Consider the following 12,734-nt stretch of genomic DNA (forward strand, 5'->3'; position numbering starts at 1 on the left):
GTGTCCCCTGCACCGGCAGGCGGATTCTCAACCACTGTGCCACCAGGGAAGCCCTGGTGGCTACTTCTTAAACTTCCCATCTCCTTGGGTACCAGGCTGGGTACTGTCAGTTTTGCCCTTGCCTTCCCATATTTGACTTTTTCTTAAAAATTTAGTTTATTACTTGAGATCCTGACAGAGGTGGGCCTCACAAGAAGCAGTCTTCTTTCTCAGTAAGTCAACAATTAAACTCCAGCACAGTATGAATGCATTAACAGTGCAGGTCTAATGGGCTGGGGCATGGTCAGAAAAGGAACACAAAACCCACCTTAAAAAAGTTAGTACTAATAAGTGTTCACTGCAAATATACGCTTATGTGCTTGATATCGTATTAGTCTTGGTTTTCCATACAGACCAAAACTTGAAGAGCCAAGTGATTATTCTTAATTCCACAGAAATATTTAGATGCAAAGTATACATTTAAAAGTAAAAGTACTCTTGTAATTTTACAAATGGAGAAAACATGCATGAAATAAGAAAATGCAATAACTTCAGGTATATAATGAAATAGGTAACAAACCATTCTATCTTGATTTTTCAACTATTTCTATGCAAAAATTACAGATGCCTTTTCAGTTTAAATATATCTATATATGAATGCATATTTGTTAGATACACAGGCAAGTCCTTGATATCACCTACTTTGTCCTGCCTGTCTTCCCTTTCAGCTTATCTTCCTTTTCATGGTTATACAACACCCATGTCCAACTCCTAACTGTCAGAAAACCAACCACCATTATGTGTTCCAACCTTGACCTGCCAGTACTAGCACGACAGATTTCTTGATTTTTTTTTTTCTTTTCCAAGAGAACCTTCTCCTCACCCCAACAAGATTATTTTTCTCGGTCGCCATCATTTATAAATTTTTGACGTATAAATTAAAATCTGATCATGACATCTTAGTGCTTTCTAAACATGCTCAGGATATGCAAAAACTCTTCAATTCAAGGCTCTATCTGCTCTAAGCTTTTCCCTCCTCTTCAGTGTGCTTCCTCCCACACAAGGATATGAATACCCTTTGCCTGAGGCCCCTGCAACTCACAGATGGTTTCTTATACCTCAGGTCTTACTTCAGTCTTTTGCCCAAGGAAGCTTCTCCAGTCCTCTGACTGGGTTAGATCTCCCAGAGTATACTCTCTTCCGGAACCTCATGGCTTCTCTTTCACAGTGTGTATCACAGTAGTAACTGTATATTCTCTTATGTGATGGCTTGATTCATAACTATTTCCCTCATTTGACCCTGAGATCCATGAGTACAAGGCTGTGTCCATCTTAATCATTATTTCATCTTCATTGTATAGTATAGTATCTGTCATACAGTAGAAACCCAATGAATATTGAATATATAGTGAATGTGTGAATTCAATCAAATGACCCCTGATGTGTGATTTTTTTTCCCCTTAAGATTTGTTTTTACAGACTAATTCTGACATGAGTGACTTAATCTGATGTACAATTTTAATAGTAAGTATTTAGGTACCATGGGTGTTTTCAATGGAAGAGAAATGTTAAAGTACCTAGGTATCTTGTCACCCCTCAAGCCATTCATTACTCTGCCTATCTGAGAAACCAGTTGAGTAATGTGAGTCCATTCTTACAAAGAAATATATGAACCCATTAAAAAAGCTTCTAGAATATATCTAGGTAATTTCTTCTGTAAACACACACACACACACACACACACACACACACACACACACACACCCCACGAAGTAGCTCTCCTGTGATTAAAGTAACATTTGATTATGAGCTGCTTGAGAATAGGAACCATGGCTCACTCCACTTCAGGTCTCTTTAACTTGCCATTCACCATTCCGTAGCATTTTGTGGAATGAATACGTGAATGCATAAGCGCTGTATCGGTGCTACTACTGCAAATGGAATGATCATGCTCATCAGACTGCTAATACAATCAGCCAATACACGACTAAAGCAGGACTCAAGTCCAGCTATATCAGGCTCCAAAAGCCTACTGTCCTGACAGGCCAGCACTCTAAATAAGTAGTGTAGTCATCTGAATGCTGAGTATGTTGTATTCAAAATATTATAACCTTAATCTTTCAGTTACTTGTTCAAAAAGAGTTTAATATCTGATAATCAGGGCACTGAAGTAAGTAGTAGAAGGGTTACACAAAGTGTGAGACCTGGTCTTATATGCTTGAAATGCTTGCAGTTTTAACAGGGAAACAGAGCACGGATTCCTAAAATATTAAGTAAGGTTATATAACATCATGTTCAATGTCAAATGAGAAGAAGAAACTGCATTTTTTTTCAGAAGAATTAAGAGAGGAAAGTCGTACTATAAACTAGGGTGAACAGGAAATTAACTGTGGAAATGACAGAATTTAAGTTGACCTTTGAAGAGTAATATTCAGATTATCAGAAAAGAGTGGAAGGCACATCCCGGGCAAATCTCAGAGTTTAGAAAAGGAACAAAATACCTCTTTATCATTATTTCATTATAACAAATTTTAAATAATGCAGAATTATCTAAAATGAGAACAGATTTAACAAAGAAGTAAATACTACTCTAAGCACTTTGATAAAAAAGAGACTCCTAGAACTATAAAAACCAAGATTAGTGTTAAGTCAACACTTATTAGCTCTGCATTTGCCACTTAGCCCCACATGACAGGATAAAAGCTCACAGGAGCTCTCAGCTGTGTAAGTTTGATAAGTTTATAGTAAGAGCAAGTTTCTCTACTTACATATGTTAAACTGTGCAATCAGAATGTGCTAGTCACGTTTCATGGATGCCGTTTGCCTTCAGGATACTTTTAAACTTCTCAGGTGACATCATAAGTTTCCCACAAAGTTGGAGGAAATTTGCTGTTCAGAGTGACTTAGCATTATTTGGTTTGATTTTAAACCAGGACAATCAGGAAAGAGGAACGTATTCTTACAAAAATAAACTCAAAAAAGCTTTTCTCAACTGTAGTTCACTGATTTAAGATAAGGACATGAGTCATCTGTGACAAGTGAAGTTTTTTTCTTTTATAGAGTATAAAACTTGTTAACGGGCTTCCCTGGTGGTGCAGTGGTTAAGAATCCGCCTGCCAATGCAGGGGACATGGTTTCAAGCCCTGGTCCAGGAAGATCCTACGTGCCGTGGAGCAACTAAGCCCATGCTCCATAACTACTGAGCCTGTGCTCTAGAGCCCGCGAGCCACAACTACTGAGCCCGCGTGCCACAACTACTGAAGCCCGTGTGCCTAGAGCTTGTGCTCCACAATGAGAAGCCACCGCAATGAAGAGCCCGCGCACCGCAGTGATGAGTAGCCCCTGCTCGCCGCAACTAGAGAAAGCCCACGTGCAGCAATGAAGACCCAATGCAGCCAAAAAAAAATAAAAAAAAAAAACTTGGTGACATACTAAATTGCTAGGAACAGAAGTTTCCTAGTCACGAAAACTGAGTGAACTAAGGTGGCTTAATGGTGTAATCTACAAGAAGAAAAACTCCAGTTCCTAGAACATAACATTTAATTTTGTCTAATTATGATTTACAATCAAACAAAAGGTCTGATTTATCAAGGTAGATTTTGATGCTTCATATCCTTTACAAGTCAGCATCTGTCCTGAAAATGTCATGGAGAATAACTGAATATTAACAAAAAGCAGATGCTTTAAAAGTTTGGCAGGGTTGGGAAACTACCGCCAGTGGCAAAATTACATTAAACACATTAATTGAGAAAGGTATTCCATCACAGATTTTATGTCCTGAAGTAGACATGTTTACCACATAATCGCATGACATGTATATTTCTAACTACTTAAAAATAATCAAGGTGATTAAAAAAATGGTATAATGAATAGGTTTATTTTTCCTTAATTTTTTTGTATGTAGGCTCTTACCGTATAATGAGCAGTTCTACCCAGACTCGTACAAAAGCTGGTAATGGGCCAAAGACTTCCAGAATGTATGTGTAATGACCACCAGATTTCTTTATAGTTGTACCCAGTTCAGCATAGGATAAGGCTCCTGTGAAATATTTATAATAAAAAGGTGAAACGTTAAAATATTACCAAGTCATCCAGCAGTAGAATGGATACAACAATGTTTCTGTTGTGTGAGATGTTACTACATCCTTTGATCTGAATGACATCCTTTTTCAAAATTAATAACAGTCATCGAGTTCCTAAGAGCCTCCAGATTCCTCTTGTAACTTCCTCACATTTGAGATCTCGTTCATTCTATTCAAACAATGTAATTTTACTTGAAATAGTAAGGACAAACTTCTGAAACAATATCATATTATTAAGAATTTTGAATCTCAAACCCGACAACAAGAGAAAAAGAGTAGATGGATGCCAATATTACTAACCTATTTTTCAAAGAACCTCACATCAAGACAAGGAATTATCACAAATTGACCTCATTATATTGAGAATCCTTTTAATAAATGATATTTCTGTGGCATGTCAAAATAAATAAGATTCATCTGTTCTCCAGAGAAGTATGGACTCGAGGCTTTGGAAGGCTTCATTTAATTTGTAGGATATGTTTTGTTTGTCAACAAAATGAATTTTGACGCAGATATTCTGTTTTTAGGAAAGGTTTTCTTTCATGTCTTCGAAGTACACACTCTGTATGGCTGAAATAACACATACTTTTAGAAAAGAGGTGCTATGACATATTTACATACGTTAGGTAAAATTAACTATAGACCAAATTTTAACATTTAGCAATAAACTTCACACAGAGTTGAGCAAGTTATATATCTCCCCAAACCTCAGTTTCATCCTCTGTAAAATAAAGATCTTAATTCTCACATCACAAGGAGTTTGTGTGTTTAAAAATAAAATGGGTGCCAAGGACAGCGCTGGGCCTGACACACAGAAAGCACCTCATGAAATACAGCTATACCTACTAATGTGCGCAATTAATTTCCAAGAAAATGAAAAATATATTTTGACATGATGTGAAAAGTTCTATCCACACGGCTAAGTACTCAAATGTAAGACAGAATTTCTGCCTGGGGGCTCAAAGTGTGGGAACTTATTACTCATCAGTAAAGCTTCAGGTAGAACTGTCCAACATGAAGGTAATTTGGATATGCAGCAAAATCTTAGCGTCAGTTATTGTATTCCTGTATCACTTATTGTATTCCTGAACCTAGTACTGTTTCGGAGTCACCTGGGGAGAATTTTTTATTTGAAAACAAATGCCAAGGCTATACCCCAGACCTACTCTCTAACCAAGAGAGGCCAGACTGTCCAATAGAGGCATCCAAGAAAATCTATTATTTTGAAATTCACACAGGTTAATTTTAAAGTAACTAGTCTACAGATTGATACTTGGCGATCACTGATCTAGCCTATCTATTTACAACTAATTGTAACTAGTCGCAATTCACTCTCTGTTGGAAACGAATCACCATGTTGGTGGGCTGTACAAAGAAGCAGCCAATATAAAATGTTATTGGAAAGTGTCTTAAGTACCTCAGAATTTATCCCCCAAGAATCAATACCTAGACCTTTGTATGCTTTGCTGAAACTCCAGGATAGTTGCCCCAGGTTTAAATTGAGTGCTGGAGAAAGGAAATTTTCATTTAAAGGTCTCAAGCTCCATAACCATTTTTACCCAGATGAAAAAAGTTCAAAAGAGGTTGTAAGAATCCATGTATTGACCCTGGCTTTAAAAAAACCTGTAAATCCAATACACAAATTCTTTACTCTTAGCTCCAGAGTTCTAGAGTTCTAAGACAAAGGATTTCTTTCCTTATATTTTGCTTTGCTTCCTGTTAAGAAGGCACTCCTATCAAAAGTTCCTAGTAACTTAAGTGACAAATGCAATGCAAATATAGATTAAATAGGTTACTACAGGAGCACACTCCCTGCAGTTAGTAATCACAGAATACCAACTCAAGTATAAACTTAGCTAGTCCCTTTAGCTTTTTTTTTTTTTTTCCTGAACTTCTTGAGATGATATACTTATGCAGAAGCATACTTCCTTAGTACAGGGCAACATCCCTTTCATCACTTTAACTAGTTAATGCTCAGAGCCATCCATTTTATTATATCTGGATAACCTTTTATTGTGTACGAAAATGGAATCACGTAGTGCGAGCTGCATGCTCACAGTATGCAAAATCCAGGAAACCGGTTATGGTTTCTCCTCTCAGACACTGATTTGTTCTGAATATACCATGTGTTGGAGAAGATTAAAGGCTGAGGAGGCACAGTCATTTAGAAAGATCAACGGTTAAGTTTCTCTTTGTTCACCTATAAACGTATATGCCACACCACATGAATACCACGAACTCTTTGTAAGCTAGAATGACCCCAAAATAATTCCTCTGTAGAGCTTTCTATACAGCTTTTGTTTTAACAAGTTTCATTTAAAATACCTTCTTCCTAATTAAGGAAGTTTGAGTTCTCTAGAAGAATGCTCAAACCCACGCTGAAAACACTGCAAGGCCTTAAGAATAAATGGATTGGTCCGTGTAGGACCAAGAGTTAGTACTTGGTCCTAGAGTTTGGACAAAGAGTTAGTACCTTTAAAGAACAGTATCTTTTGAAATCAGAATACACCGTTTGCCAGAGAAGAGCAAATACGTCTTAGACATTTTTCCCATAACATAAATAAAATTTAATTTTCTTGACCATTCACCAGTTTTTGTCACCTTCACAACTAACCCAGGCAGCCTTCTAGTAATGTGCCCACCTCATGAGGGGACATTTATTACCTCTTTACTATTAATTATCACGTCAATAAAAGAGATCTAGATTTTGAAGACAAATTAATAATCATACTTCTTCTACCAGTTCTGTTTAGACTAACTCAGCAGACAGGTGGACCAATGACCTGTGTCTCTTAAGACCAAGTGAACCAGAAATGAAGAAAACAGAGCTGGGCAAACACAGCAAACTAACACCCAATTCCAATTTTACAATTTATATTGCAAAGGTTTATGGGTACTGGGGAGAGATGAAAAGTGGAAAAAGATGTGAAATATGCTCAGACCCTTGCCATATTCTCATTTACAAAAGGAACTGAATTATATGCCATCACACTTCTTTCCACAATAAGGACTTTTGAAAGAACACTGGGAACTGACAAGCGCATGAAGTTAAAAAATTAAAAAGGCAAAGACTGCCACCCATTTGTTCTGCCAACAAAAAGTCAGTAGAACTTCTGCCGAACGCTCAGTTCCGTGTCTCAACAGGCCACACCTGGTTTTCACTTCACAGGTGTTTCATTCAGCGCGCCAGCTGCCAAGATGCCCCAAACACAGGTAACTGAGCACAAATGCCTGGTACAGAAAGCTTGCCTGTATTTTACTGGGTCATCAAAGCCAGCCTTGACGTTCACTGCCACGGGGAAAAATCAGAAAATAATCTACCTTAGTCAGGAAAGGCGAGCACAGCCTACAGGTCGCAATGTCAGGGAATTCAGGACTCCGCCAACAGCGGAGGGCGTGCGTGGATAGTTTGCCTATCTCGCCCCCAGATCAGAAAATCTGGGGAGCCTCGGCCATTCATTCCCTCCTTAGAAATCACCCTCTGTCCTCCCAGAGAGCACGGCTCCCAGCCCCACAGACACACCCCCAGGGAAGCAACAACACTCACCGAACAGTGACAGGACCCCGCAGACCGTCCACACAACCAGGGACAAGCCCACGCTGCCCGTGTTCTGGAGCACGCCCTTAGGAGAGATGAAGATTCCTGCCCCGATGATGGTGCCGATGATGATGGAGACCCCTCTTAACAGGCTGATTTTCCTCTTCAGCACAACTTTCTCCTGCCCAGGTGGCTCCTTGCCGCCCAGGGAAGACAGCGTCGCGTTAACACTGCCCTGCAGGTAACCCCCATTGGAGATGGTGGATGCCACAGCCTTTCTGACCATGGTAGCGACCCGCAGGGAAGAAAGGAAAGAGAGCAAAAGAAAAAAAAAAAAAAAAAAATTAAAAGAATAAAACCTCCAAACTTTCAACTTTGGTGTCTCTCGGGGTGACTGACCGATGTGATCTCTTCCTCTTTGCCTTCAGATTCCTTCTCAGCGCTAGTGTGCTCCCAGGTAAAAACTCTAAGGTGTATTTTCGCCTTCCGCAGTCTAATTACTCACAGGAACACCTGTGTGTTCGTCCATGGTGTGCTGGTTCCTCCACCTCCCCGACTACCTCTGCCGCTGAGGCTGCGGCTGCCGCCCTATCATTACAGCCCAGCTCAACTTCCTCATGGGCTGGTATTTAAGCTCCTGCCTGTCACACCAACTTACTCCAGCTACATGATGATGCAAATTCTCCAGGTTTGCATCAGCCATATGAGAAGCCTCCAGCATTACTCAGCTCTTTTTTTCTTTTTTTTTTTTTTTTTTTTTTTTTTTTTTTTTTTTTTACCACGAGCTGCAAGTTGCTCAACTGACCAAAGCTTTCAGAGAACAAAGCACGCTCTTAACAGAGATCTTAACCAATCCAGAAGTAGTAAATTCGGAACAGACCTTCCCAGAGATTTCAGGCAACTCCTAGTGAGGGACAAAAGCTCTTCACTCGAGAAGAAAATGAAAAATGAAACAGGAAATGATCACTGTGTTGAAAGGAGTTTCTTTTCTTTTAACGTACAAGTAAAACAGTTTATACCAACCTTTTGATCACAGAACAGAACTCAAAGCTGCATTGTTTATAGCAACAAAATTGAGATTTCATGATGCTTCCTGCTTATTTAAATTTCTTTTTATTTTGGGGTTTCCTAGCAACACGGTCAAATCTAATATTTACAAACCTAGAATGATTCCGTATAGCTGCTGTCATGCACATAACAACTGTGAGTTTTACTTAACATTAAAAGATAAAAATTATTTCTTACTACCCGCAATAACACCAGTACTTAAAATTGCCATCTGAGTGTGACTACTTCAAAAATTACAGTCACTCCAGGAAAGAGTCATTTTCTGATTCTCATAAGTGCTAGGTGATCTCCTCAACTAAGTAAAAGATATACTCTTCATCTGCATGTGGTTCCAACAAATTACACACACACACAAACCTAATTGCAAAATTAAGCAAAATTTACAATGATATAAAAACATGCATATAACAAAGGCTTGAGAAGGGATACACAGGATAAAATTGAGGAAAGTGTTAAGATTATGCAGGAATTTTTTCTAAAGTATAGCAACTATTGTTAGATTATGATTATAAACTTAGAATGAATTAGAAATATAAGCTAAGATTAAAATGTTTAGTTTGCTAATAAGGACCTACTGTATATAGCACAGGGAACTCAATACCCTGTAATGGCCTTATGGGAAGAGAATATTAAAAAAGTGGATATATGTATAGGTATAACTGATTCACTTTGCTGTACACCTGAAACTAACACAACATTGTAAATCAACTATACTCCAATAAAAATTTTTTTTAAATGTTTAGTTTGAAACAGTAAGAAAGGCAAACATTTTAAAACCCTATTAACTTTCTTAACCTTAAGTGTCCATAAAACAAATACCGAAAGAAAAGAAATCCTAGGTATCACTTTTGGCTGTGGTCATAGGTGGTTTTGGATTCAGTGAGAAGAATTAGATGTTATCATTACCCTGAAGCTACATTTGCAAACACGATTAAATATGCTTCTGAACATCTGAGCAAAGACAACAGACAGAAAACTTGTGTGTGCAAGGTGGAGGTGGGGATGGAGAGGGGGTCAGGATGACCCAAGAAAGAAACAGCCACTAGAAAGTAGCATGGAGAAGGTCAGACTGTTTTCTGTTATGTTGGCACCTGAGGAAATGATACCACATCAGTGCTCTATCATCCAGATAACTGAGGCTACATCATTTCTCATCTGTATTATGTAGCTAAACCCTACGTAATTTGCTTTGAGTATACCAAGTTAGGGTTTTTATCAAACCAAAATAAATATTTTTCCCAGCTGCATGTCTTTCAGAAAATAAAGATGGGTAGTTTTCCTCATCCAAACTCGTTGAAATGCCAAAAAAAGAAAAAGCTATAGGAAAAAAAAAAAGCGAAAGGAAGATTCTTCTGTTTCTCTTTCTCCTCCTACGTGTCCTTCAATCACACAATTCTCTTGATTAATGCACATAATGAAGAGAGAAGAGGCCTTTGTTTCCCAAAAGGGGAACAGATTAGCCCTGAAGAAATATGAGTTAAAAGTAGAGCGCAAACTAACGCAGAGCCACAGTTCAATTTTAAATTGTGTGCTAAATGACTAAACTCATAAATTGAGAGTAAGAATGCATTCAGACAGAAGTTAGAGATACATTCTAAAGGAGGAAAAATATTCTTTTAATATCAAATGACATTCTCCTCCTTTGGAGTATTTTTAAAAATTATTTACGAAGAAAAGTTACTGAAGTTAGAACAATGGCCAAAAGGATTGTACTATCTATATAAAACAGAGTCACATTCAAAACCTCTGCAAAGCTGCAAAACAGTTACCGAAGACACCAGTATACCTCATCCAGTTACCCGGAAATTTACAGAAAATGTAGTTTATAAAGAAAATATTGAGTTACCTTCTGGGTTACCTTATAAATCAACAGTCCTAAACGTATAAATAAAAAAATTGTATGGTCTTCAAATATGAGTGTACCATAAAAATTAGTTCCAAGCAAATGCATTTATATCCTCCGTCCTGCTTTAGGCCTTATTTTAAACATTCCTGTCAAATTGGGAAACTATTCGAGTTCTATCTATTTACAAATATTAATTTAGTGCACAAGAAATAGCCCCCGCTCCCTAAAAGCATTTCATGGAAGAAACAGATGTGATATATCGTGGTAGCTTCCCTTTTCTGGTAATAATTTCTGTCCCGTGATTATAACTATGGGCATATAATGAATGACCTGGCCAAATATAATCCTCTCCCCAGCTGCAGGGTATAGGAATGTGGCCTGAGCTGGGATATTTCTAAACAGAATTAGATTTTTTTTTTCCATCTGTCAGAAGTTGTAAAGATTGACCCTAGAACAACTGGAGGCCATGTCCCCTGCCATATTGAGAAAATCCTTGCAAAATAAAAGAGAATAAGCAGAGAAGAGAGATACTTAGAAAGTCCCAACATCATCAAGCCCTGTTTTCTTTCCTAAGGAACCCAGATTGGCTCTGGATCCTGAAGGCCTTCCTTCAATTCTATAAGCTACTTAGTTTCCTGGTTAAGTATGCTACCTCATGCTACACAGGAGAAAACAATTGCATTTGGGCGGTAGAGTTAAATGTAAATGGCATATCATTAAAACCTCTACACTAGGTTAATATGGCATATTGATAGCCACATATGATAGCCCTTAGACACATATGGTTATCAGCACTTGAAACGTGCCTAGTCCAAATGGGGATGTGCCGTAAGTGTAAAATATCCCCTAGAGTTTGAAATCTTATTTTTTTTAAAGAACAAAAAATATCTCCTTAATAATTTTGTTATCCCTATTAATTTCTCCAGCTTCATTATATATTTAATGTGGCTACTTAAAAATTTAAATTATATGTGTGGTCCAAATTTCTGGTTCACATTGTTTCTAATGAACAGTGCTGATCTACAAGAAAACATAGACTGTATTTCCCAACGTGGTATAAGTGGGGATTTCTTAAAAGGGACACACGAAGTACTAACCATAAAAGAAAGGTACATTGGAATATATTAAGAATTTCAGTTCATCGAAATACACCATCAAGAGATTCATGATACAAAATACATGATCAAAATACATAATCAAAAGTGAACCATAAGGTGGAAGAAGGTATTAGCACCTGGCAAAGATCCCATATCCAGAATAAATAATACATTTCTACAAATCAATAGGAAAAAGACAGATAACCCAGTAGAAAATGGGCAAGAAATTTGAACATACACTTGATAAATACATTTGATGTGAAAATCTACAGGAAATGGACATATTTTTGGAAAACAGATAGATACTGAAATGGCACTGAAAAATAGAAATATTAAACCAATAGAAAAAATTGAATAACCATTTAAGGTGGTATCAAGGATAGCCTTGGCTCAATAAAACAAAACAAAACAAAACTAAGCTTCATTTGATTTACAGATAAGGCCTACCAAATTTTTATGAACTAAATAATCTTTCTTAGAAAAGTTATTTAAGAGAATGGAAAAAGAAGAAACATTATCCAACTCATTTTTGTGAGTCTAGTGTAGGAGTTGGCAAACTTTTCTGTAAAAGGCCAGGTAGTAAATATTTAGGCTTTAAGGCCACACGTTGTCTCTGTCCAGTGTTCTTTGTGTGTGTGTGTGTGTGTGTGTGTGTGTGTGTGTGTGTGAGTGTGCGCATGTGTATGCATTTGTGTTTTACAACACTTTAAAAATGTAAAAATTATTCCTAGCTCTTGTGTAGTTTGCCAACACTTGGTCTAGTAATACCTTGACTGCAAATAGGATAGGGTCATGCAAAGTCACTGCACTAGCTATGACAGATGACTTTGTAAATAATTTTTTATTAAAGCATAGACATGCCCACTTATTTGTAAATTGTGTGTGTTTGGCTACTTTCACACTACAACGGCAGACATGAGTAATTGCAACAGAGACTGAATAGACCACAAATTGGAAAATGCTTACCATCAGCTCTTTACAGAAAGTGTGCTGACCCTGGCCTAAGAGAACATACAGGAACTGCCAACCCATTTTATTTTTAAATTTTGTCTCTTGCTAGTAACCGTTCTTGAACATTCAGAGCTTGCTAGTCTTACAAGATAGACATGCTGCAGCCTTAGGGC

General features: G+C 37.6%; 1 protein-coding gene across 1 annotated transcript in view; it reads right to left on the reverse strand.

Moving 5' to 3' along the window:
* SLC7A11 (solute carrier family 7 member 11) overlaps window positions 1–8,218 on the reverse strand; it is a 93,468-nt gene extending 85,250 nt beyond the window's left edge. The window contains exons 1-2 of the mRNA XM_007129093.4: window positions 7,609–8,218; window positions 3,892–4,018 (exon numbers count right to left, since the gene is read on the reverse strand). Coding sequence (XP_007129155.1) covers window positions 3,892–4,018; window positions 7,609–7,885 — 404 coding nt within the window. The 5' untranslated portion in view covers window positions 7,886–8,218. The remainder of the gene's footprint in view (window positions 1–3,891; window positions 4,019–7,608) is intronic.
* Between the last annotated feature and the right edge of the window lie 4,516 nt (window positions 8,219–12,734).

Source organism: Physeter macrocephalus, chromosome 7 (genome assembly GCF_002837175.3).
Source record: "Physeter macrocephalus isolate SW-GA chromosome 7, ASM283717v5, whole genome shotgun sequence".
NCBI classification, from domain to species: Eukaryota; Metazoa; Chordata; class Mammalia; order Artiodactyla; family Physeteridae; genus Physeter; species Physeter macrocephalus.